We start from the raw sequence: 27,921 nt of genomic DNA, 5'->3' as shown, positions 1-27,921 counted from the left end.
AATCTGTCAATGTCAAAATACATCAGTTCAAATGTTTCAGTGTCTGTCTCCCTGATTTTAAGTGTATGTAGCCTGAAAACAGAAAACACATCATAACACGCCTTTTCAAATTCAGCAATAGTGGAGTCAATCGTGGAGTAATTTGGGCTGTAACAGACCTCAGGAAGTCATCTAGCCCAACCTCTGGCTCAAAGCAGAGGCCTGCCAGCAGCAGAATTTCCCTACTTTCAGGGAAACTGCTCACTAGCTGAAGTAGTACTGGCAAAGCAGTTTACCAGCAAAACTACAATCAAAGGTGAGAAACAATGCTTCACTGCAGGTTTGTATGGTTTCTGTTACTTCGGTGATTTTTTGAGGAAATGTATTTAGAAGGTGACCTCCACCTACTCTCACTGCCAGCAAAGATAAGAAACAAAATACAGTGAGATTTTCAAACTGCAGGGACCTCACAGCCCATTCAAAATTTTCCTCATCCATTTCTGATTCGACATTCATTAGGACACACTGAGAATTGAGCATTCATTAGATTTCAATGAGGCTTATGAGTACCACAGGAATGTGCCAGGACACTTTTTGCTTTAAATGGCTTCACTGCAGTACCCTTCTAAATGAAAGCTACTAAGCCATCATAAATTACATTAAAATTCTTATGAAAATGATGTGATTCTTATGCTTTAAGATTTACAGCAGCCCTTGACCTACTGCAGAGCACAGCGATAACTGCAGAATCTTGCAACACAATACATAATATTTTTACTTGCTTAATTAAGGATAAGTTAAGAGTAACTTGGCACATCTAGAGAAGGCTTTCTTAGCCTTTGTTCTCTTACAGTTTCACGTGGCCGGACACAAAATATGAGCTGTCATCACAAACAAAGCAGGAGAGCATTCCCCACAACCAAGTGCAGGGCTGTGGAAAAACTGGATCATATTTTCAGAACTGCCGTTTATTAAGGCAACTCCTAGAAATGACTGTGGTTTTTTGCTGATGGGGAAAAGCTAAAAAAGAAGATGTAATTTCAAAGCCGAACCATTAGGGGAAAGTTGTTCACTGTAACTCAAGTGCCGTTACAATCATACATGAAAGGATGAGGGGGCATAAATACAAAGCTACTTGCTTACAACGAAAGTTCCATTCACGTACGAAGTTCCTGTAACTCCTCTTTCTCTCCTGAGTGTTAAGTGCTGCTTCCCTTGGCTGATTCACCCAGCAGCCATGCATACAGCTGCAGTGTTAGGTTGTCAATGGAACTGTATGGGCAGCAAAAGCTCCTGCTAATGCTTTCTCTCTGAACCCCTCAGCCCACCCTTTGAAATCCTTGCCTTTATATAAGACTATTCACTTCATGGATGATGGGGTGCAGTTAGTAAAATAGCTCGATATTAACATAAAGCAAAGAACTGTCAATATTAACTGTTTACAATGAAATATCAAAATATTATGAATAAGTACCAAACACCAGCAAAGTATTTCCTTTTCATTAACAGCCCTATTTGGTAACAAGAGTCATATCTGGAGAACTTTCATTTAACATTCAGTGGAAAGCCGTGACAACTTTTATGCCGACATACAGCTCAGAGAAACTGTGATGGCTGGACTCATGTTTAATAGAAACTGTTCCGTGACACTTGGCTGGCCAGAACACAGTTTGCATTCATGCAGAATTGCCAGCCTCCCATCTTAAGAAGTCATGAGCCAAGCCTCTAGATAGGGATATTCAGCTAAAAAAATATTCTGCTTGTAATAACATCTCAAAGCTGGCAATATTATGAATGAAACAATAAAAAGACTGTCCATAAGAATGGCCGTATTTACACCAGAATTTCAGACTAAGGCAGCTGCACCAGCAGACCAAACCCCCAGCATAAGCAAACACTGAATTTTGTACAATTACCCTGACATCAGTTATTGAGGATAATTTCTATTGCTGAGTCTGCCTGATAATCTCTTACCCTGTAGATTAAGGTGATACACAGTGCCTGTTGGTAGCAAAGTCTCAAGCTGGTTTTAAAACCAAACAAGCCACAAGCATCCTATTCAGAGAGCTCTGCATGCACGTTCTGCACAGACCAGGGAGGGAGTGATGCTCACGCCAAGTGCGGGTGAGCCCTGTGTACACAGACCTACTATTTGTGTAGCCTAAGCAGGAGAGGGATAAGAAGCCTCACTTGGCTGCACTGGCCCATGCAGGGTCTGCCTCAAAATCCATGATCAAAACATTTACTGTAAGGCACCATGTAGGAGCGTAACCACATATTGACTAAAGCAGATTATTATATCTGTAGCAAGAAAATAGGCTAAAAAATAATAAAAATACTTAGGCAGGAAAATAATGTTTAGGATTTTTTTTTATTTATTTAAAATATATGTGGGACACTTCATCTTCAAGATTAAGTCAGATTTTGCTTTTTGCTGTGCTCTGGCATAACTAAATGCTTTCATATATGCAAATGAGGAGAAAATGTGGCCTCTTTCAGCAGTAATAAGTATCTGCCTGTTGCTACCTTAAAATCACAGCAATCACATCTGGTAACTGCCCTTTTCTCATGTTTCCACTAGTTTTCAGACTTCCTCTTGTGGTAGCTTGAGACTGCGCATCTGGATGTTTTAAACATACAAAGGAATTGCTAGAGCAAGCAAAAGAGAAAAACCGGTGCAGAGAGTTAAGATGGGCAGATAAGCAACTAGTGCACTGTGCAGCTAAAGTAACGGACAGGCAGTCGGGGAAAATCTTTTTCCAAAGAGGAGAGCACGAGTTTAGGCAGAATGAAGACTCACATTGTCTGTGGCTTCGTTTTTAAAGTACTATTAATCCACGTATATCTTTTTAACAAAACTTTAGCTGCACCGTCACCAATCATTAAGTTTCCTGGAGACAGCACTCCCAAAACAGACAAAGAACTAGCAGTGGTAAGTGTTGGTTTCATCTTTGCTTCAGATTTATATTGTTGTTTCATAAGCAGATGTTTCTTTCTTGTTTCAGCTGAGGCTAAGGAATGACTGTAGCATTCTCTCCCTAGAGTCTCTGGAAGCGCTAGCTAGCTAGCAAAGGTATCAGCTTTCAAAAGTTAAAACTAGAGCCAAGTAATGTTTCCTCTCTTAAAATTTTTAAACCCAGCAAAGAAAGTCTTTTTTTTTCCCGTTAGGTCTGAACATACAAAATAATTTCATTAAATCATGGCGACTATAATCAAAAGATTGCAATGGTAAGAGGGGGGAAAGGCAAATAAAAGACATCTAATTTTTTTACTTAAATCAAGTAGAAGTGAGGGCTGTTGAGACTCACTTAATGCATGTATCACGTCTTTCAGAAGTTTTTCCAGATTGTTTACCGTACATTGCATAAACACAGCTTTAAGGGACAATTACAATCAAAAGCTGGCTTGAGTTTCAGAAGCCATTGTGACTAGTTTTGACGTTGAAAAAAAATCACATCAGAGGTTTAAAGAAATATTTTTTTCCAAATTCAATATGGAACAAAAAAAGGAGTTTGGATTTCTGTGACATTAGCAAATTATAGGTATAACTCTACAGCATTTTATTCTAAACTTATTTTATCCCTGTGGACCTTCATAAAAATGACATTATGGGGAAGTCCATTTAAGGGGAGATTGAGATGGATTATCCTTATTTTAGCATATAAATTATAGACATTTTTCTTCTTCAGCAGTAAGTCCATTTTAAGGAAGATGGAGATAACTTATTTTTATTTTAGGACATAGAGGTTTGAAAGTTGGTCACTTTTCTTTAGGAGTTGGTGTGCATCTTGGGAAAGCTTGCCAGGTTAAAGAAGGTCTGGGGGAGGGTAGAGAGCGAATTTCCAGATGGTAGCTGTGGTGGGAAGTTTAGGAAAAACAGACAAACTGACCCAAAAAGGGCACTCCTCAGCCTTTAACAAAACACATTCACCCAAGGTTTTGCCTTAGCAGCGGGGGGGGGGGGGGGGGGGGGGGGGGGGGCAGTGCATGTGGGAGAGGAGAGTGGGGTCCCACATGTCTAACAGTAATTTAACTAATCTTAAATGATCTTTTTTCTTAGACACAGTCAGGCTTTTATTCAATAACAGCATTTCACATCTCCCCTCATCTCTGTTTCTTTCAGACAACCTATTTATTATGTGTACTCAGAGGAAAATTACAAGCTGGTGTAATACTGCAGTTCTTCTTTGTCCTTCTTGTAGTATTCTTGGGTAATGCTAACTGGCTGCCTTTCTCTCACACCCTCCATCAGAACAGCCCCAACACTCAGCATCAGAACACAAATTGCTATGTTGCAGCTGGACCCTGTTTCATTAATGGGCTGGATCAAAATTCCAGATCACCACAGCTCCCTGCTGACTCTGGGGAAACTGAATTTCGCAGCCTAGGCCAAGATGTGGTTTACACAGACACTACATTTTCTTCAAGATTCTCTTCTCATAGAACAGCTGGTTATGTTCATTTCTCATCTTCAAGTAAAATCTCCATTTTAGGAAAAACTGAGAGGGGTTAGCTTTTTATTTAGAATCCTAGCAAGTAAAATTCTTTACCATGCCTCATTTTATATTTTTGGTTGTATATCTTACTCCCAAACCTAAAATGGCAAGAGCAGCATCCTGCTTCTCCAATAACCTTCAGTTCTGATGTATAGTCTATTATATCGTGGTATCTCATTGGGAGATGCAAACAGAAGCATAAGAAAATCTATCAAACTACATTAAAATGAAAATTGGGATAAGAACAGATACTCCGAACTGGCCTGTTTGCTTATGTTCTTAATGCATTTCATAGCATTTCCACCAGGCCCCATTAATTATGAGTACACTGAAGCTTAGTGGTAGCAAAGGTGAAACCATTCTGTGTCCATTATTTGCCAGTGCCACAGTCTCCACTGGAGAAATACCACATCAGAAGTTACAAAAATCACAAAAACTAGGCATAGTCTGTGCTTAGTCAGTAGGTGGATGCAGGACCTTCTGAAGGAAATAGTGTAACATCTTGATTAAATCCTTTTTCTGAGTAAGCTCTGAACCATTTCCTATGCAGGGTAGATGAGGTACGCCTGAACTTAACGAGGTGGTAGTGAAATCCAGGCTTGACCAACTGCAGTCATCAAATATCCTTTGCTATATTTTACTGATGTAGTGGTCTTATCCCCAAGTCTCCTGGGTGAACTTCAGTCAATTAATTAGATACATAAAGTAAGGTTTCCCTCAGGAATACTTCCCGGCACAAGAACTTAAATGTGCAGTCATTTTGTAAGGCTTCTTGTAATCCTCAGTTAGAAATAATTATCTTTGATATTTCTGATACATTTTTGGCAAATATACCTTTACCTTATTTAGCGTGTTTTCCTACCTTGGATTTGTAGTTAATATTTTGGATACAATACCTGAAGGATGCTTCTTCCTCTGCCACAGACTGTTTTACTGGAAAGATCAGTGACTTGCAACCTTCCTGTCTAACAGCATCATTGGCAAGGGCATCTCTCAGCTCTGTGCCATGCTAAGCACCAGTTTGGGTGGCCAACACATCAGTTTGGGAACATCTGCCATTTGACATGGCTGTAGCTTTTCTTTTAGTGCTAGACATAAAAGACTGCAAACCCAGACTTGAGTGTGGAGTTCCTGAAATCTCTGTGCAAGAGAACTGTAAGATTCACTTTACTGGATAAAGCCTACAACTCCAGATAGTTTAGAGCTTGTGAATGAAAATAATTAGATAATGATAGGTTATTATCGTTATAGAAGTACCCAAACTAACATCTTCATCATAATGCACTTACCTACTCCTCAATGGAGGATATAAACTCAACAGTCTAAAGCTGTACATAATCTAAATAGTATGACTGAGCCTGTCTGTGCAACAGTCCAAGCTAAGGCAACAGCTTGAGCTACAGGTTTTCTCAAATTCAGTCAGGATCCAAACACTGAATCCAAAACCTCTAGCTAGCCAGAAGTTTGTTGCATGGCCATGTTTGTTAGTCTCCAGTTAGGAACAGAGTTGATAAAGGATTTTATACAGTTGCTGAAGATACAACTGGAAGTTTTCTCGTTTCCTTCTTGTCATTCTTTTTCATTTGAATGGCTATGTTTTTATGGCAGGTTTCACCACGTGTTAGACTGCCAGGCATTCTCTCAGGCTTGGTCCCTACCCCAAGAAGCTCAGTTATTCTGCCAGTCAACACTGAACTTAAGGGAAAAAATACTAAATACTAAATTGTTTGTGCGAGCTCACTTGTGTATTACACAGAAGGTGGGGACCATGTATGGATTTTCAGGACCACAGCTGTTCACAGTTTAGTTTAACATAAATACACAACTTATCAACACACATCTGAAAGACATGGCTGCTTAACTGGAACAATGGCCAGGGAACAGACTAACCCATTGCTCCTCTGGGATTAGAGGCAGCAGCAAACGACAGAATTTTTTTTTTTTTTTTTAATTTTTTTTAACCATACTACACCTGCTAATTAGGTCATACTGATCAAAACGGAAAGTGGAAGAGACTTGGGTGGGTATTATTTTAGATAAGAGATGAAAACAATGGGATTTGTGCTGCCTTTTTGATCCTTTATGACCACTGTTTTCTAAGGAGAGATAATTTTGTGATCTGCCACCATGGTTGTATCAGAAAGATCAGTCTGGCCATAATCTGCTGGAGTGTTCGATGGAGTTTTAAGTATGCAGATATTGATTGGCTGCAGTGTCCAGGCAACTGAGATGTTACCAAAGACCTTTTTCCTCAGGTCTTTGCAATGTTTGACTCAAAAGCAAACACAGAAAACATTCCAATAGCTCTATGCAGTTTGAATAAACAATGGGGTTTTTTTCTTTTCAATTAATGTGGTCTCATTTGTGTGGTTGCTTTGATACCTTGACAAGTTTCTCAATAATCCACAGTCTTCCAAGAAAAAAAAAATACACAAAATCTAAAACTGTAAGCAGGATTTTACATCATAAAGAAACCAAAAAAGATAAACTGATTTTTACTTTGTAGTTCTACATTAAAGCTCTATGCTCTACTTACTAATAAAGCAATTCATTAAGTAAAGGTGATAGCTAATAGTGGAAATTATTGCTTAATTAGCAACGTTGTGTGATCAAGGATGGTTTGTGTCAATTAAGGAGATTCTGCTGGTCTCTGAGTTACTAGTAATAGTAATTTTGAAAAGAAAACTTGCAAATTGCAGATGGAAAGCTAACATGGAATTACAGTATTTATTGGTAATGGTTAGCTATTTCTTTTATGAATTTTAAAGTCTTTGTTCTGTGCTTTTTTTTCAAGCAATACCTGAATAAATACTATGGGTGCCCAAAAGACAATTGCAATTTATTCGTCCTGAAAGATACTTTGAAGAAAATGCAGAAATTTTTTGGGCTGCCTGAAACAGGAGATTTGGATCAAAATACTATTGAGACAATGAAGAAACCCCGCTGTGGTAACCCAGATGTAGCCAATTACAACTTCTTTCCAAGAAAGCCAAAATGGGAAAAGAATCATATAACATACAGGTACTGACTGGTGACATTGGGTTTTGCTCATACATAGCCATAGTGCTTTTAAGAACCAATGAAACAAGACACTTAGAAGTGGAGTAGCTGCTTAGTGGGCTAGACAGGATTTCTTGAATTAGAATCTATTTGTGTTAGGATAACTACCAGGTGTTTTAGTAAACACCTCTGAAATTTCAAATTGTAAAATTTCAGGAATAATCATCTAAAGATCAACTTTATGGTTCTGGTTGAGACCAAAGAGATTTTGGTTGTATTCTTTGCTCTGCTGCAAGCATCCTAGGGGAACTGCAGCAGGAGTATCTCACCTGTCCATCTGCTTAGCAGGGACCACAGTACTTATTGACTGCAGAGGCCATGTAGGAGGACAGACTCCTCTGCACTTAGCAGTCATAAAAATGGAGGTCATCAAATAGATTTTAAAAGAAAACAACTGTATTTCAGATATATACAGACATGATTTAAAGCAAACCTACTGCCATAGGTTTGGCATGTTTTAATTTCTTACTCTCACTCTGAAGAGTTAGGGACCAATATAGCTCTCATTGAAGTCAGCAATAAAAAAAAAAAATCTCATTACCTTAGGTGGTCCAGAAACAAACTTTTAGCACCAATGAGAGCAAACAGCAGATTTGTCTTAGCTGCTTGACTTGGTCTGCTGCTTCCTCACAAGTTATGACTCAAAGCATCCCTCATTCTGTGACTAGCCTAATAAACACTGAAAAACATCCGTGGCAGCTCTCGCAGTCCCCTCTTGCTGATGTGCTTCCTCTGATTCTTCCTCATTCTCCTTAGGCACAAAGTAGTTTTCCTCACTATGCACAGCCCCAGCAGCAAAGAATTGGAAACTTGTCTTTACATGGAGGTTAGTTGGATATAATATAAGGCACTAAGAAGTCCAATGAAAATATAAGAAAGCAATGCACTTAAGAGTTTCTCCCTTTCTCATGTCAGGCCTATGGCTCTATCTTACATGCTTTTACCTCCTATTTCCCCATGTATCCTATTGCCAATGTAACTGACACACTGCTAAAGGATTAGCATCCAACCGGGATAAAACGATATACAACTAACTACAAAGGTGAGGGAGAAGGGCTGTTTTTCTGTTATTATTAAAGAGCAAAACAATTCACACTTGAAACTTTCAGAATGTTATTGAGCTCTTTTTCTGGCAAATAAATCTTATATATCAAGATGTGCTTGTATGTTCATGTCTAAAGTGACAGCATGACTTGCAAGCTAAGTAGTCTACAAAAATGTAAATCTCAAATCTAATGGAGCAAAAGAACATAAGGTGATGTCTTGCCAGCACCTCAGTGCTGACGCAAAATCCTGAATATTTTGTGCAAGGCCCACTGCCGTGCAGGCCTTACAGTCTCTGGCTATATAGTTTTCTTCACGCTGCTGCATCAATTCCAAAGGAAAATAAATAGTAAGTACCACATCTAAACACGTATCTCAATCTCAAAGTGTCTAGATCTCACGTGGAGCAGTGTTACCTCTTAACCAGTTTCACTACTGAGTCTACTCAGCATTTTGATCTGTAAACAACAAATACTGGGAGAGGGTTTATGTTTTATTTAACTCTTCCTCTTACCTCTAAGGATTATAGGCTATACCCCAGATTTGGATCCTGAGACAGTAGATGATGCCTTTGCTCGAGCCTTTCAAGTCTGGAGTGATGTCACACCGCTGAGATTTAACCGAATAAACGATGGAGAAGCAGACATTATGATTAATTTTGGCCGATGGGGTATATTTTTCTATTTTTACATATGTTTTTGGTTTTGTTCCTTTCATCAATCCTTAGTATTGGAATAATAAGTAGTACCCTCAATAAGTAGTACCCGTGAGCCTTTCTGGCAAAGCTTGTCCTAGTTTGCACTTGGCTTATACAGGCTAAGATCTAATTTCACCAAGATTTTTTTTTTCTTTCTTCTACATGAGAGAGAGAGAAGTATTTATGCAACATCCTTATATTATATTTATCTTGCCACAAGAGAATCACTAGGGGCAACATTTTATTTTTAAATTTACAAATCAGAAATACAACTGGGAAATATTGGTACAGATCTTCAGATGATGTAAGCTGGCTTCCCGCTACAGAATAGAATGGAATGCCATTGTACTGTTTATTTATAGCTCCATACTCAGTTTTCCAGTGATAGTGGTGGAGGTCCTAACATACTGGAGCTTAAAAATGGATTTGTGACTTTCAATTTTGACTCCATAGCTAGTCTCTGTTCTTTAGCATAGCAGAATGCAGGCTTTCAATGCATTCTTTGGTTTTGAGGAATTTAAAAATATGGATCGTAAGCTGAATTATAGTTTGAGTCCAGCTGATGATAGGGGACTTGATTCCTTTTTGTTGTACATGCCTTCTCAATTAATTTTGGTTTCTCCTGGAAGAATGTTTATAGCTTTTCAGTGTAAACCTGGGGCATTTTAACTTCTTACAGACAGTCACAGAATTGTTAATACTAATGAAGATACTTGCACAGCCAATCACTTGGGAGGTAGACTTTGGAAGTGAAGTGAACAGTTCAAAGAATAACTGAGCTCTTTGTAAAAGCCTCCATTTCAAGCTGGTTTTCTTTGCTTTTGCTACTGATGAGCTGACCTCAAAAGCTTCAGAGATTCTACAGAACTCAAAATTTCAGATCCTCATCCAGGCTGGCTTGGCTCGCAAAACAGGAGTCTTACAAAAGCAGAAGTGTTTCTGCTAGTTTTAGTACTTGCTGGTTATAGTCAGCTCAAAAACAGTGGGAGAAGAACTTCTTCCACATTCATTTATTCTTATCCCTTTAGTGCATGTCAGATTCACAGGAGCTGGGACATCCACAAGGCTTTTCATTTTTAAGCTTTCTTTTAAGCAAAGGATCTACTTTGAAATAAATGGGAGTAAAGCATCTAATATATGTCAAAATCTTCTCTTTGACAACTGACACACTAGTCTACTGAAATGAATGAACTGAACTAGTATTAGGAGAGTGACACCAGCATGAAATCAGTGTAACAGAGTAGAGAATCGGGCCTGTGTATTTAGGGCTTCTGTTAAATGGCAAGACATCAGACCAAAAGGCCTGAAATGATGCAACTGGAGATGCTGGCAGCCAGCTTTGATGCACAGGTCAGCGTGGTGGGAAAGCTATGAATACCAGGGTTATGCCCTTGCCAGCCTGCCTTACCCACATGTGGTGTACTTCCAAGAAAAGCCTACAGTGTAATAACAGGAGAGCTACTTAACCTGCTGTTGCCCTGTGAGCTGCCTGAGTCTTGGAGTGGTTGATGTGGAGGAGGAATAGGCTCTTTCACAGAACTCAGAGCAGTGAATAAGAGCTAGCTTTCCAGGGGCTCACTACTGAGACACTCAGCTGATTTGCTTTCCTGCTTAAAGTAGTTAGTATCCTGCACAAAGAAAAGAGCACAGCAGTCTGAGGTGCAGCGGAAGAGAGTAGCCTGCAAAAAGAAATCTGCCTTTACTTTCCAATCTCTGTGTTGGAGACTGATACGAATTATCTGAAAATACCTCTCATCTACAATGTTTATTTTACAGCTCCTACCAGTCTCCATTGAGAAATAACAGTGTATATGCAGTCATACATCTAATGTACAATATTTCACTGTTCTTCACTATCTTTGATTCCTTTCCACAATACTTATGAGATATAAAATAACATGTTGTGACAACTGCAGTACTGACACTTAATGTTCTTTGTAAGAACTGGCTTCTTCTCTTCTGGTTCAGTCTTGCCAGCACAACCCATACCAGAAAACTCACTCACTATTCTGCTGCTGTCTTGGATGGGAAAGTACACATGATAATCATTATTCATGCATAGACTCTGACAGAGTTGAGGTCATTAGAAACTGCTCTTTCTTGCCTGCTTCCTCCTGCAGAACACGGTGATGGCTATCCATTTGATGGCAAAGACGGTCTCCTGGCTCATGCCTTTGCACCGGGGCCAGGAATTGGAGGAGACTCCCATTTTGATGATGATGAACTGTGGACTCTTGGAGAGGGGCAAGGTACCAGACTTTTTAATGTTTCAGCACATATGGCCTGCTGGCTGCTATGTTTTAATGTTTCAGGCACTGCACTAAATGTTTTCATTGACATGTCAATAAATGTTAGGAGATGAAAATTAGCTTATACATTTGAATTGTTCTCTACAAAATGTTTACGTAATTCCTAAATAAATGTTACCTAGAATTTCCCTTTCTGTTCCTCTACTATTGCCCCTTCAAAAACTGAATTAATAATGGGCCTGATGCTGCACAGCCTTCATGAATTGTGGGAAAAAGTACAAAGCCACGACTATGATCCTGAATGCTTCAGTTCTCAGGGACTCAAACTACAACATCTTTAAGTTCATTTAAGAGGCAGACTGGTCAGTGCTTTTTGGTTGACATACCCTTTTTAAGATGACTTAAGCTGTAGCTCCAGTTGTTAAAAATGGAACCATCCACCTGAATAAGTATTTATATATTCATGGTATCTGTCCAAAGCAAATGGAATATAAATCCCTCATGCTGATGACTGAAACAAAATCAACATCAAACAGTGGATTAAGAACATGTCCAAGAATCTTTAACAGGCAGTTTGCCACACCGTTTAGAAGAAAACAACTGAAGTCCAGACAGTATCACCTGAACTACACAAACAAGATCAACTATTAGTAGTTTGGAACCTCTTTTTTTTCTGCTTGAACTTTGCCACAATCATACAGTACTAATTATAATTCTTCTACTGTAAAATAATTTGGAAAACTTAGAATAAGAATGCAAACTCATGTTTGCCTTTCATTTCAAATTCTCAGCTGTCCTCCCATTGAAAAAAATAATTGAACTTTAATACCAAAATAGTCAAATTCCTTCTGTTTGGCTTCCTTTTAACTTAGCAGAAGCATTGACTGGTAGCTGTACTAACTGCACTGGATCCCTGCCTCAGACTAACAATGAAAAGGAGGAAACTGTTTTCCATATTAGCGGAAATATTGCACAAGCATCCAGTTAGTTACTGCCATTAAAGAAACGCTATGGATAAGTGAATTATCTATACATTAACATATATTATGGCAGCACTACCGTAGTCTTAGGACTACATGTGACAAACTGAAATAAAACCCAGGATCTGGGTGTGTCTGCCTTACCACCCGGTCCCCCAGTGCCGCAGCAGATTCATTCAAGTTGAATTAGAAATACCAAAGTGGTTTATGAGGCACAAGGCATGTTCAGCTCATGCTCAACTGCTGCCTGGAACCTTTCAAACTATACTGAACATTTTAGACCATATTACCAAAGAAACTAAATTACTAAATGTATTAACAGCATGTTTATAAGTTTGCATTGCCATAGTAACAACAACATACATATTTTTCTGGCCTGATTCTAAGGACTGTTCATTCTAACACTTCACCATGAGTAATATCCATGTAATTCTTTCAAAATTACCAGTTATTATTTCAGCTATGATCATCTTGCCAATAGAGAGACCAACAGCATATTGAATTTCAAAGTGGAAATTCAGACTGCATTTCTATACCAATGTCCTCCAGGAAAAGATGTCCAGAAACTGTATTTTTTTACATCAGTTGGTGGCTAATTTCACCACTGCATTTGTTCTCTTTATAGTGGTTAGAGTGAAGTATGGAAATGCAGATGGTGAATACTGCAAATTTCCCTTCTGGTTCAATGGCAAGGAATACAACAGCTGCACAGACGCAGGACGCAGCGATGGATTCCTCTGGTGTTCCACAACCAAAGACTTTGATGCAGATGGCAAATACGGCTTTTGTCCCCACGAGTGTAAGTAGATCATTGTTTCTACTGCTTTTTTCCTGGTAGACTGTTGCCTACTTATTTTGCCCATCCACTTCTCCTTGTATTTTTTCCACTTCCTTTCTGGCAGATTTAGAATTACTGCTCTAATATCTCCTCAGTATCTAAGCAGAGAAAATTCCCTAAAGGCTCCCTGGTGTAGGAGAGTTTGTAACTGATGATGACCCAGGACAGGGCATTTCTCTAAAAACAAGGACAAATTGAAGATATGTCTGAAGTAATGTCAGCCCCATATATACATCAAGGACACTACAGGTTCACTTTCGTGATCCAGGAAAGACAACCATCTTTTAGAGTAAGGATAGGGCCAAATTTGGAGATGGAGCACACTAAATGACAGAAATCTCTCCCTAAATTGCAGACCATTCCACTAACAATTGCAATTGCATCTCCTTCAAGAGCAGTAACTGACAAAACCCAGCAGTTAAGGATGAAATCCATTAAGCCAAACCTCCATAACTTCGCATACAAATTTTACCAACTGGTGGCCCGGGTCCTCTGAGTCTGGGAGCCCTTTTAGTGCAACATGACACTATTATTATCACAAATCACCCTTTAAATGACCTCATACTGCTTTTCAAAATAAAAAATGATTGATTTCAAGTGAGTATCTATGCTGGTACAAAGTCATTTATATGTTGGTACATTGCAAATTGCTAGCCAGGAGAGCACTCGCATGTTTAGAATTTAGGTTTTTATTTTTAACGCAGATCTTAGGACTCTTACTCATGAAGCAGTTCCAACAGCTCACTTTAGATACAGGAATGACACTACATTTCAGAAATCATAACTCTGTATCAGTATCTGTACAAAACTATTAGAGGGTCTAGGAAAGCTAAGATCGTACTTAATTTCTAACTTTTTGTAATGTGAACAGAATCCTCCGTGTTTCACAAGCAAGTTATTTCATATTTGGAAATGCTCATTTACAGATTAGACAATGTGTATAATGTTTTCATGTAGCCATAGCTTTTTAAAAATATACACAATATGATTATTATCTTTCAAATGAAATTATGACAATATGTTTCCTGTTAAACATCGGGAACATGTATTTATAAGCTGGAAAATTTTGATGAGTCTACTGGATATAAGATTTCAGACAATTTATTATTATATGAGTGTTAATTTGATCTCCTGTATATCACACAGCAGGAAACCTTTAGAGAAGCAATTAAGTATAATTGGCTGTAGCTTACTGTGCTAATTTATCAGCAGTGAGAAGAATAGAGAAGGTAAGGGGCTTTTAGCCGCTTGTTCCATCTCCTGTTTGCCAGCCCCAGTGCTGGCACCTATATGCACGGACATTCCCAGTATTGCAGTTTCCCACATTTACTTTTTTCCCTTTGTACATAACTGATTGCTATAAGCTTTTGGCAGCAGGGAGTGTCTCATCACTCTTGTTATCTTATGTCCTGAGCAATGGACCCATAGGGTCACTAAAACTCCTGCCTGCTACTGCTGTGTCATAACAAATAATAAGAGAGTTATGAAAGAGAATGAAACACAAAACAATGGAGCTTTTTGTTGGACACATGCTAATCCTGCTTGTAACAATAGTAATAAACTTATTTATAATATTAAGGCTACATGCAGTCAGTACAAGGAAAGAGAATGCAGACTGCTGAAAGAAAATTAGTGATGCAAAGCTAACAAAACAAGACATGTTCAGGGTTTTGCCAGACCAACAATGCACAAGCACAGCCTGACATGTCCCAGGCAAGCCTCAATGAGTATTGTAAAAATACATGTATGTGCATTAATATGTACATGTCAGTTAAGTACACATAATTTTTCGAAAGACCACAGATATGTGTATGTAGAAGAAGTTCATATACCCTGTCTTCAAAACTTCTCTGGTATCCTATTGTAGCCAACCATAAATGGATTCCTGCTTGACAAATTTTGGGGATTTCTCAAGTTCATTTGCAAGACCATAGTTTCCAATATAAGATTACAAATTTTCTACATCAAGAGGCCAGTGGTTTGCAAAGATCATCTGTTGTAGAACATATCAGTCTTGTAGCCCTAATGTGATAAAAAAATATTGTTTAATTTCCAAAACCCTAACTGCCCATTATAGATCACACCTATAGCTGAGATCTACCATGGTGACAGCTATTTATACGATTATAGGGGATGAACAAGCAGAAGTGTGAACTTATAACAGACTTCAGTTAATTAAAAAAAAAAGTTATCATTAGTTACATGACTTTCAGAACTAGCTTCTTTAGCCTAACATTTACTTCAGTAGATTATATCTACTGCACATATATGTGTGCACACACACATACCCGCACAATCATTTTTTCCTAAAACTTTGCCATCTCCTTCATTCCCCACTTTTCCCCAAATCTCCTCTCCCTCAGGTTACTCCTTCCACCTGGAAAAGAGCAAAATTGAGCTTATTTCTTTAAAATACCCCAAATGCTCAGATATAGTTGGAACAAAGCCCAGATTATAGGTAGCTGGACAAACAGAGATCCACATACCCTGACTGACACCTTTGTAAAAACCCAAAGTCATACAAGACCGAAAATGTAAGCAGCAAAGCACTCTCAGGGAGAGTTGGTTCTGGAAGTTGATGTTCCTGGAAATGCTTGTGTCAAGGTTTCTGAAACAGAACAGAAGGGTTTCGGCCTTTTGTTTCTGATGTAATTGTTTCGCAAGATCCTTGAACAGTTATGCACAGATGTTTCTTATTAAATTCAGAGCGGCATTGTTCACTCATTATTCCAAGACACCATTTGCTAAAACCCAGCTAATAAATTCAGAGAGGGAAGGATTTACATCATAGAGTCTGTGCTGGGGGTGACATTCCTAGTTGTCAGTGTTTGTTTCTCCCCCATTTAATTCACTGAAGTTAGTTTCAATTCTTCTTGTTATAGAGCCATGCTGCATATTTGGAAAAATTTTTAAAGCTATGGTACTGCACCTGGCTTTTCTAAAGTTAATCCCAGATCTGTACGCTAATTTTGTAGACTGATTCAGCTATCATTTATCAAAGCAGAAGAAGGGAAAGCAGAAAGTTATCTACCTACTACACAAATCTTACACAGATGTGCTGAACCTCTCCTTTGCTGTATTGGATCAAGGGATCTTAAATCTCTCTCTACCAAACTCCACTGACACTACAAGAAGTTTAGGCTCCTTTGGTTCTCTGGTATGTAACGTTATTGATATCTGGACTCTGCCTGTACCTCCCTCACACTAGACACAGTTCTTGTAGGCTGCTGCTCGACTGCTCTCCCAGGCAGAACCCTCATGTAGCTGCAGCTACCTCCACCTTGGATCTGTGCCACAGGGTTTTTAGCAGCCTTCCAGCCTGAGGTTTCCTTACATCACACCTGGCTGATTTTTCTGGGAAGAGCTAACAGTGCAGTGCAGCTCACAGATTAGTAATGTCCAGTCTGAACCTGATCTCACATTGGCATATCTTCACTGATGTTTAAATTGCTGAGCTTAGCATGATGAAGAACAAGAGTCAGGCCCTTTAAGATCCCCTTACAAGTAAATAAAGGTTTTGTTTTGTTTTTGGAAAATGACCTAGTCTCTGTCTTTAACTTTCGTTTACATTAAAGCAAAGAATTTTCTAGTTAAGGCGGGGGGGGGGGGGGGGGGGGAGGGATTTGAAAACTTAATAAACCGCTGTTGTTACCATCACATGATCTTACTTCAAGCAAAGTGAAAAACTGCATTTTGACTGTGACTCAGAAAGACTTCATGCAACGCATTAAGAGATTGACTTTCCATAAGGTTTTTGCAACTCAGCCACATTTAAGCCAATAAGAAAAGGCTATTAAAATACAGAGTTCACCAGATCTAGAGCTGGAAACAGCTCATGTGGTAAATGAGTCATCTAAACAACTCAGTTTAATTTTGCCTTCCAATTCCATAATTTCTTTATAAAAAAATAAAGTCTTTTTCCAGTCACGATAGCCACAGTCCTAGTTAATGCACGTTTCCTAAGTTATTACAGCATCTGAGACAAATACAAGCATTGCAGCTTGCTCTTTTGGGGAGGCACAGTGTGTGTTGCAGTTATCTTGATGAGCACCTTTTGCCTAGAGATAGGACCTCTGTGTGGCTACTTCCACGTCCAGGATGCAGAAGGATACAAACGAAAGCTTGGCCAGATCAGAAGTTCAGTGAACTCATGCATGTGAGCCAGGCCTGCAAAGCTCCGAGACCTCTCCTTAGGGGGACTGGAACTTATCTCAGTAACTTACTGGTTCATGCCCCTGATACTGTGGCCAATTACTAATTTAAGTGGAAAAGGCAGAATAAATCATCTGTAGCACAATATCCCATCATTAGAACCCTTCCCAGTCACCCCTCTGCCAGAAAAAGTGTTGGGTTTTTATTTATTACTACTCTAAACAGTGAAGCATGCTCATAAACAATGTCTCTTCCCATCAATGTATCAGACAAAGCAAAGGCAAAACCCCTCAAATCCTACACAAAGACACTGAGGCTACAATGGCTTTTTGGTCATCAAAAATGACAACAGCAAAATTAGAAATAAGCTGCCAAGCCTTCCCACATACACGTTTGGGTTTTAGCTGTAGCTTTAAACTGGGGGAAGGAGAGGGAGAAAGGTGTCCCCTTGGGTGCCTTAAAAAAGGCCAAATCATGCATACTTTACACTGGGAATTCAAACAGACCTGTTTCATTCTGAGGTGCCGTTCTTAAATCTCAAGGGGAATTAGCGCATGGCTGCATGAAGGATTTTTTGTCCCTGTTCAGTGCAAGGCCTGGCCCAGTTTGTTGCCCTCATGGTTTCCTCTCACCAGCACATGGCACTCACAGACACAGTCCTACCATTGAGGATTCCCACGGATAGAGCAGCCAAGAGAAGACACAGGCAGATTCACAAGATGTCAGATGCTCTGAGCCACCTGCATTTTCTTGTAATTCAATCTGGACATACATTTTTTAAATAGCAGCATAAGAAATTTTATCTGTCTTCCTCCAGATATTCCAGAAAGTTTACTAAAATCCTAAAACAGATGCGAGAACTCTTGACTCAGTTCAATCTATACTCCTTCATCTACAAGAGAGATTCCTGGTTCTCAGGGTTGACCCATGGGGCCTTGTTTGTGTATAAACAACGCCTAGAAGACCAATACACTACATTCAGGAACATTAACGAAGCAAAAGACAGGAGAAGCCTCCAGTGTTCAGCTTTGTCAGAGGAGTTGTATTTGTCCTCTCTTGCTTATCTATTGAGTGCCTGAGCCCAGCTCCATGGATTCTCAGAAATGAGAAGTAAAGCCTAGAGGAAAAGCCTACAGGGTATTATCTGACTTTAACTCTACTGTATGTCAGCATCTTAAAGAAACTGAAAATGTACACAGATGGCTGTTGGGAAAAACTGATCTGGCTTGTCCGTGGCTCTCTACGAAGTTTGCCATTCTAGCTAACATTTTTGATGCAAGGTAAATGAATCAGCAAAGCACTAAGGAACATGAGTGACTTCCCCAGCATCCTCTTTCTAAATGTTGTTTCAAGAAGGGATATTAATTTTACGTTATGAGGCAGGCTCTAAAGAATTCACACAATTCAAACCACATTCAAACAGCTTGGTAGAATTTTCTTCATTCCCAGTTCATTTATAAAGATCAATCAGTCATTCCTTTCTATACACTTGTGAGACTGTAACATCCCTTGTCTATCTTGCCAAAGCATTTCATTGTTGGTGTAAAATAGAGGTTGTAAGTGTGAACTGCACCATGCACAACAGCTGTCTAATCTCTATCAAGACCTTTGCACGTTACCATTGGCACATTGTGACTCCTCGTTGATACTGAGCATTGTGTATTGACATTTTTCTCTTTCATTCTCCCTACAGCACTTTTTACAATGGGCGGCAATGGTGACGGGCAGCCATGCAAATTTCCCTTTAAATTTCAAGGCCAATCCTATGACCAGTGCACAACAGAAGGCAGGACAGATGGATACCGATGGTGTGGAACCACTGAAGACTATGATAGAGATAAGAAATACGGATTCTGTCCGGAGACTGGTACGAGGAATGTTGTTTGCATAACACAGCCTAATTTGTCATTGTTTTAAGTAACAAAAGTGTCCTTTTTTACACCTTCATCAGAGCATACAAAGGTTGATGAGTTAGGCACAATTTCAGCATAGGCGGCCAAGGAAGTAACACGAGCGATCTATGTAAACAATACAGTATGCCATAGCACACCAAGTTTATCAGGGATACGCAAATGTCATTGAACCATAGGACTAAATGTCTACCACTGCAGGATAATTACAACTAGATTACAATTTGTTAATGGCCCTGGAAGAGAATTCTCATGTGAAGGAAGAAAGTGAATATAATTAATATTTTAGCTTAATACTTACCATTTACACTTGAAAAAAGAAATCCTGTTTAGTATGTTAAGCTTGAGTTAATAGATCTTTTCAGCAATTCAAAAGAACTAAGTGAAATGGTTTAGCCAGGAGAATAGATTCCTGCTTTCTTCAGAATTTTTTATACTTTTTAACTTGAGTTTTATTACATAAAGGAACAAAAATTAATTTATAGCCTTGTATAGCTTGGCAGGTGTTCAATTTTAGGATACAGACTAGAGGCACAAGTATTTAGACTGTGTAAGTTAGCTATGGTAGTTCTAAAGTCATAGGCTTTTAACAGAGCCAAGGTGAAGCTACATTCACCCTGAAGCTACATGCAAACCTACACGCACCCTGGTTTTCTGAGTCTTTTGAAAATGCCCTAACCATTTGCAATAGGGATTTGATGTATTGGTATTTGGCTTCCTGTTACTTTTGATAACCAGGTGTAATCCTTCAATTTTACCTTACAGATGTTTAAAAAAAAAAAATAAAAGAAAGGATAAAATTCATTATAACTTGCTACACAGTTAGGGAAAGAAAAAATCAAAAGGGTAGTTCAACAAAAAAAAGAACCAATATATCTAGAATTAAAGTCCTAGGTAACACAGTCTCTATCACCGGAAACAAGAAATATACTTAGTTAAAGTTTTTTTTCAGCATAAAAGGTTATTGCCTGAAGTACCTGTGATTTCTTTTTTCCTTTTTTTTTTTTCCAATAATAATGAATGAGAAATAAATAATAATGAATAATTAGGGACACAACGAGATTTGCCTCTTTGTTGCTCTCCTGTACCTTCCCAGAAGATAGACCATAATTTGAAAGGAACTGTAATTGCCAGGTAGCAGTGTAAATAAATTTAAATGAGTTTTATATTGCTTTCATATTGTTTATGATACCTACTTTAAAGTGTAATTTTAAATTTAGTTACACCCTCTTCCCTCTAGAAAATACTTGTACACGCATATACAAATGTTATTTCTTATCTATTACTGCCATATACTACATAGATGAGAACACACTTAGGGGAAAAAATCACAAGTTTTTCCAAAAATACTAGTTAAAAAAAAAAAAAAAGTCATCCACGTTTGATATCCTTTTCTTTAGAAACTGTTTTAAACCACATGCTTTTAAACTGTACCCTGCTGTCAGCATAAAACAATTCCTCAATTTATTTGATATGACTCCTCTTCTGGACTTTTTGGGTTTTTGTTGTTGTTTTTTGGTTTTGGTTTTTTTTTTTTACTTCAAAGCTTATACTTCACTGGGAAAGGTACTAACCAGGTGGATACTCAATAGCCCTTTAACCTTTCTGACACAAACCCTACCTTCGACCTATTTCAGACACACTTTAAAAACATCACCAGGAAAGACCATCAAAATGACAACACAAAGATACTTGCTACACAATCACCTTTCACAAAACACTGTTAACTGCTTTCTCAGAGCTGTGAACATGAGTCCGGGGCTCATTCTTATTCCCACCAAAACTATTGGCAAGTTCATTGCAACGGCAATGCCTAGACTTTTTCCTTTTTTTCTGTCTCAGACAATTTTCTTTTCAAATATTACTTTTAATCTTACTCCTCATGTTCTTAAGAGGATTGCAGAGTTTCTGCTTGCTTTCTGGTTTTAATGTGTAGTTTAGGAGAAGATGCATCAGCTTAATCTCACAAAAGGATTCCCTTCTCACTGTGTTTTTCTGTCATTTTCCACAGCCATGTCAACAGTTGGTGGAAATTCAGAGGGAGCCCCTTGTGTATTCCCCTTCATCTTCCTTGGGAATAAATACGAGTCCTGTACGAGCGCAGGTCGCAATGATGGCAAGCTGTGGTGCGCTTCTACCAGTAGCTATGATGATGATCGCAAGTGGGGCTTTTGTCCAGATCAAGGTAACAGTTTGTCAGAGCAATACAATGTAACAGCATATTGACCACACCAATGACATCACACAATGATGATTTCATTCTCGTATTTATCACTCCTGTCTGGTTACTGTACTTCTCCCCAGCCCAAAATCTGAGCAAAAACCCTATATTTAAATGTAAGACTGTTGTTAAAGAATCAGTCCCAGAGCTCATCTGCTCGAAACATTCAGATTTTCTAAAGTTATAACGATGAAGTATCTTTCCAAAATATAACAAGCAAAAACAATTTCAAAATAAATAAATGTATGTTTTTCTCATTACCAGTTTTTCCTTCCAAGGCGAAAAACCACAAGTACTATAGTATTTCACTAGTATGTAATAATTATACTCGGATATTGGCCAAATTAGGAACAAATGCTAAATGTAAAAAATTAATACATTTGTGACTGATATTGCTGAAGATGAAAAACATGGCTAAAAAATGAGAGAGAGAGTACAACGTTTGTATGGTGAATATCAGTATTTAAAATTATTTTGGTTAATCTTTGTCCTTATTGGTAACATGGGTAAAATGAAATATAACAAAAGGCTTTTTACACATTTACAAACAAATGCTAGATTCAGGTTTTTCTTTTAGGAGGAGAATAACTGCCAAATTTCAGAGACTGTTTGGGTACAATTGATAAAATGTCATCCTATGATAAAAGATTTTTTTTAACCTAACAATATTTGGTACAACAGTACTGATTCAGGCTCTGTTCACAGACACAGAGATATACAGACCTGTTTATCACTTGCATGCCATTTCATGATGAAAAGTAAGATTTGAAGTCTCAATTGCAAGTTTAATTCTTCTGTGCTTAAAAAAAAATGTCTGATTTTATTTGCTACGCTTCCTTATTTCACAGAAGTATTAAGACTGTGGTCAAAGTCATTTGCATGTGAGACAGCAGCAAACATCAGCTACAGAAGTTTTAGAATCTCTCTAATGAAATGTCCTTTCTGGCAATATGTATGACATTCACCATTGGAGGCTGTAAATACTAATTATGATATTTATTATTGGGGCATTTTTGACGGGTAGCAAGGAAAATAAAATTATAAGAGTATGAATAACCTGTGTGGTACACTTCTATTTAGATGCAAGCAGCTAATACTATCTTGCTATGTTATTCAGGATACAGTCTCTTCTTGGTTGCTGCTCATGAATTTGGCCATGCTATGGGATTAGAGCACTCTGAGGATCCAGGAGCTCTTATGGCCCCTATCTACACCTACACCAAGAACTTTCGACTTTCTCAGGATGACATTAAAGGGATCCAGGAGCTATATGGTAAAGTTCTCCCTTGTCAGCAGAACTCATCAGAAAAGCATGCAGCACAGGTTGAAATTTGGGACTCAGAACTTGCAGTAAATTACATACTGCACGATACCACCAATGCCAGAAACATCCTCTGTTCTTCTCCTTGCTTTCTTCATGTTATTAACCAGGGCTCCTACTTCAATCAAATAACACAATTTAAGGACGACAGGTCACTAAATTTACTGAATGAACAGGAGCCCCAAAACTCACCATAACCAAACCTTTAGATGAAAATTTCTAATGCCTTTACTGGGACAATGAAATGCCATGCTTTTCTCTAGCTTGAAATACCTGATGTGGGTGGTTTTGGGTGTTATTGTCTACAACACTCTGAGCTTCCCAAACTGCAACTCCCTGTAAGAGGGGAAGGACATCATTTCCTGTCCCAGCTTGGAAACAGTTCACATTGCCTTCCCACAGCAATTCAAGCTGTACCGTCACAATAACATTTGCAGATAGTGTGTAGGTTTACACACTATCTGCAAATGTTATTGTGTGCAGATGTTGTGGTTTAGCCCCAGTCAGCAATTAAGCACCACCCAGCTGCTCGCTCACCCTCCTCCCCCAGTGGGATGGGAGAGAGAATCGGAAGAGCAGAAGTAAGAAAACTCTTGGGTTGAGATAAGAAGAGTTTAATAATCGGACCAAAATAAAATAATAATAATAAATTGTAATGAGAAGGAAAACAACAAGATAGCAAGAGAGGAACAAAACCCAGGAAAAAACAAGTGATACCACTGCTCACCACCTGCCAACCGATGCCCAGCCAGTCCCCAAGCAGCAACTGCTACCCCCAGCCAACTCTCCCCAGTTTATATACTGAGCATGATGTCATATGGTATGGAATAGCCCTTTGGCCAGTTTGGGTCAGCTGTCCTGGCTGTGGCCCCTCCCAGCTTCTTGTGCACCTGGCAGAGCATAGGAAGCTGAAAAGTCCTTGACCAGTGTAAGCATTACTTAGCAACAACTAAAACATCAGTGTGTTATCAATATTATTCTCCTACTAAAATCCAAAACACAGCACTATACCAGCTACTAGAAAGAAAATTAACTCTATCCCAGCCAAAACCAGGACAATCTGATACTTCGACGTAAATGTATTTAGTAAGCTCCTGAAGAAAAAGTGGATTTAAGTATTTTTATGTTGGTGTATCTTTAAAATTTATTATTTTCTCCACAGATACTCTTAGTAAAACGCTTAAGTATCATGATGATTAAAATTCCTTCCATGTCTATATTTTCTACCTTGTAGAGGCACAAGTATACTACAGTCAATTAAGCAGTTGAAGAAAATCTATACCATTTCTCTTTCTCTGCTTTTCACTTTTCTACTGAGATATCTTCCTAATTGTAAGTGACTATATTCAACACCTTAGAAATGAAATACACCAAAATGATTGCCACATGGGACACCTTTTTATCAAAAATCTGATTTGAATCTTCATTTTTTCCTTGTTCTTAGCTGCTTTAATTAAGACTGGGAATTGAGACATGGGCAGGTTAAGTGAATTTTCTAAGCTCGCACAGCATGTATTTGATAGAGTACAGAATTTAACCCAGTTCTCTCAAGGCACACTTCAAAACCTGAGACAAAACTATCTTTCTTGCCTCTTTATAACTGATATAACCCTTTACAAACTGTGTTCTATATAAAATGTATTCAGAAAAACCTTTGTTTCCTTCCATTATTATTATCTCAAATCAGCTGCACTCCACTTCGTTTCATACAGTAAATCAACTTGTTGTCTAAGAGAAAAGGCAAATGCCTCATAAGGCAATACAGCAGCAGCCAAATAATAAAACAAAATAAAATAAACCAGATGGCAAAGTGCATGTTCTGAAGAGCACATTTTGATTATTGATGAGGGTAGAAAGATCATACAAATGGCTCAAAATGCATCTTTCTAACTTGCAAAATATTGGCACTTCTAGAAAGAAGAGAAATCCACTTTGACGTCTCTCTCAGTGGAGTTGCAGATAATTCTGAATAGAAGGACTTTGAAATGCATTTCTCTCCTTTTTAGAAGCCAATAAAATAAAAATTGTAATGTTGACATTTGAACCCAGTATAGACACTTCTGAATACCTTTCAAGTTAAACAGGCAACTCAACATGGATAGACACTCACACAGGCACAGTGTCTTGAATGAGACCACAGAGCAGATTAAGGCAGGACTGGAAGCCAAGGCCTTCTCAGCTATACTTGACCACCCTTCTTCTGAAAAGGTTTTATTTTAAGTTTTTTCTCTTTCAAGCACTGCCTCCAAATTATTCCCCTTCTAGAAATTATGGTAGTTCATGTTCTCTATGTAACCTATGCAGCACTGTATTTCAGTGTAACAGAGTATCTCTGTTCAACATTACAGAAGTATCAACTGACGTCAAACCCGGACCAGGACCAGGACCAGGGCCAGGCCCACGTCCAACCCTTGGACCTGTTACTCCAGAGCTCTGCAAGCACGACATTGTATTTGATGGAGTCTCACAAATTAGAGGAGAAACATTTTTCTTCAAAGATAGGTAAGTGAGATAAATTGCTTACCAATGGGGCCTCAAGTAGAGGAATCCGTCAGCCCTATTCATCAAAATCTATACATTTTTTATCAGGCACAATCTCTGCCCTTTCTTTCATGTGTTCAGAGACAGAAAAGTGTCCTAGTCAAATCCTAAGGGAAAGAGATGGCAAATTCTGGTTTTATGGTTAAATAATATGGCCTTCTTTGCCACAAGGGTACACACTGGCTCATGGTCAACTTGGTGTCCACCAGGACCCCTAGGTCCTTTTTCACAAAGCTGCTTTCCAGCCTGTTGGCCCCCAGCATGTACTGGTGTTTGGGGTTGTTCCTCCCCAGGTGCAGGACCTTGAACTGGCCTTTGCTTAACTGCGTGAGGTTCCTGTCATCCCCTTTCTCCAGGGGTCAAGGTCCCTCTGGATGGTAGCAAAACCCTCTGGTATAACAGCCACTCCTCTCAGTTCTGGATAATCAGCAAACTTGCTGAGGGTGCACTCTGCCCCATCATCCAGATCATTACTGAAGATGTTAAACAGTCTTCTACCCAGTACTGACGCCTGGGGTACACCACTAGTTACTGGCCTCCAGCTAGACTTCATACCACTGACCACACCCTCTAGACCCGGCCAGTCAGCCAATTTTCAGTCCACCTCACTGACTGCTTACCTCACCCATACTTAACAGCATCTCTATGAGAATCTTATTGGAAACAGAGTCAAAAACCTTTCTGAACTGCTCTCCCCTCATCTATTAAGCCAGTCATTTCATCACAGGTGGTTATCAGATTGGTCAAGCATGACTTGCCATTGGAGAATCCATGCTGACTACTCCCAACCACCTTCACGTCCAAAAGATTGTCTGTAATTAGAGATAGGTGAGATGATTATGCCATAAATTCACCTTTTCTTAGAGCTACTCTCAAACTTCTTTGAGAGTCTGGAAATCAACTTCAGTCATTATTTTAGGCAGTTTTGTGGTGGTTTTTAACTTCTGGTTTTTGCCCTACACTGGGATTGCGCATGCCAAGATGCTATGACAATGCCTGGGCTGGTGGTAGTTCTAGCTAAAATCAGGACAAGGAAATGCCACAAACCTCACAAAAAAGCCTGTTCTCGTGATATTTTCTGCCCAATTTTACAGATTGGAGAGCAAAAATTAACCCTGGTGTCAGCCCTGCTGGTTTCTGAGGAGTCACATGAGGGTTGCTCAAAAGGCTGAAGTAGCTGGGAGACACATCCAAACTTCTAAATGCTTATGCAAACCACATATGACCCCCAAAATCTTTAGAGGTTTACCCATCTGTAATGTTAATAACAAAATTAGCAATGAAAGAGATGCATTAGCCAGTCTATTGCCTGCCAAAGAAGGATTCATTCCCTATAAAATATTTCCAGACGCCTTTTGTAGCAAAACCTACAAGGATTGTAATTCACCAGTGGAAATCCCATCACTTTCAGTGGAGCAGAGCTCTGGAGACACTGTCCTTCCTGATTTCATTTCATATGGTCTGCACTCTGGGGGAAAGCGTAAAATCTGATTGCAGGAGAACTTCCAATCTCAACTTCTAAAAACACCCCTCCAAAAAAGTAGTTCATCCAAAGCTAGTGTCAATAATCTCAAATGCCTCTTCCACCATGGAGACACTGTTTTAGCAAATCTTCAATTTTAGCATAACCTTCATTATGACAGACTGGTCCAAAGAGGATCCGTTCCTTTCCCATGTTCACAAAGATACAATAATGAAAATCTGTGAGCAAAGTCTTATCCCCGAGTGGTTTAATCCAGGTTGAGTCCAAATCATTAAATAACAGTATTATGTGACTCACAGCTGCTGTAGTAACACATCAAGGACACTGGTGATTGGGATAGGCTCCATGTGTGCAAGGCCTCCAAGGCAGAAGACACAAAAGGCATTTTTGATGCAATAGCAGAGACATTCCTGATAAAATGAGGTGGCTGCACAGCTGCAGCTCCCACTGCCTTTGCCAGGGCCTGTATTACCCAGCTGCTCAGCAATGAAGAGCACCTCCTAAGGAGTACAGGACTTGGCAGCACCATGGTGAGAGACACTAAAACTCATTTTTCCCTGCCATAATTCAATGCCCAATTTGAAATAATTTATCCTCAGTTACCCTGAATATTCTCCCAAAGCCATTGAAGATCTGGGCCCACACACATTCACTGCACGTGCCTAAATCAAATACTGTCTCCTATCATATAGAAACATATACAAGCATCTGAAGCTGATGGAAGTATTACAACTCACTTGTTCATTGCTCCTTGCCAGATGTCAGCTGAAATTTAAAAGGAAGCAGGAACCAACAAACAAGGTCCTCCTCACAAAACAGCAATTTAATAGTTGTTTGAATCTCCTGGTGGTGTAAAGTCCAGCCATCTCCTTCAGATTTAAATTTTCAGCTAGAAGATATGAAGGATTTATTACTATGCTGCACAGTTTAACTCTACTCACCAGCTTCTC

The 27,921-nt window shown here is 39.0% G+C and overlaps 1 protein-coding gene across 2 annotated transcripts in view; it reads left to right on the top strand.

Annotated features, from left to right (window-relative positions):
* Positions 1 to 2,568: 2,568 nt before the first annotated feature.
* Positions 2,569 to 27,921, top strand: part of MMP2 (matrix metallopeptidase 2) — a 36,809-nt gene continuing 11,456 nt past the window's right edge. Inside the window, exons 1-9 of one of the 2 annotated variants that reach the window (XM_075510592.1) lie at positions 2,569 to 2,911; positions 7,270 to 7,496; positions 9,101 to 9,249; positions 11,397 to 11,525; positions 13,131 to 13,304; positions 19,189 to 19,362; positions 21,417 to 21,590; positions 22,744 to 22,899; positions 25,296 to 25,449. In XM_075510592.1, the coding sequence (XP_075366707.1) occupies positions 2,768 to 2,911; positions 7,270 to 7,496; positions 9,101 to 9,249; positions 11,397 to 11,525; positions 13,131 to 13,304; positions 19,189 to 19,362; positions 21,417 to 21,590; positions 22,744 to 22,899; positions 25,296 to 25,449 (1,481 nt within the window). In that variant the 5' untranslated portion in view covers positions 2,569 to 2,767. The remainder of the gene's footprint in view (positions 2,912 to 7,269; positions 7,497 to 9,100; positions 9,250 to 11,396; positions 11,526 to 13,130; positions 13,305 to 19,188; positions 19,363 to 21,416; positions 21,591 to 22,743; positions 22,900 to 25,295; positions 25,450 to 27,921) is intronic. The other variant, XM_075510590.1, reaches the window with a different exon arrangement.

Source organism: Mycteria americana, chromosome 8 (genome assembly GCF_035582795.1).
Source record: "Mycteria americana isolate JAX WOST 10 ecotype Jacksonville Zoo and Gardens chromosome 8, USCA_MyAme_1.0, whole genome shotgun sequence".
NCBI classification, from domain to species: Eukaryota; Metazoa; Chordata; class Aves; order Ciconiiformes; family Ciconiidae; genus Mycteria; species Mycteria americana.
Note: the sequence above shows the minus strand (reverse complement) of the source record. Positions and strands in the feature narration are given on the sequence as shown.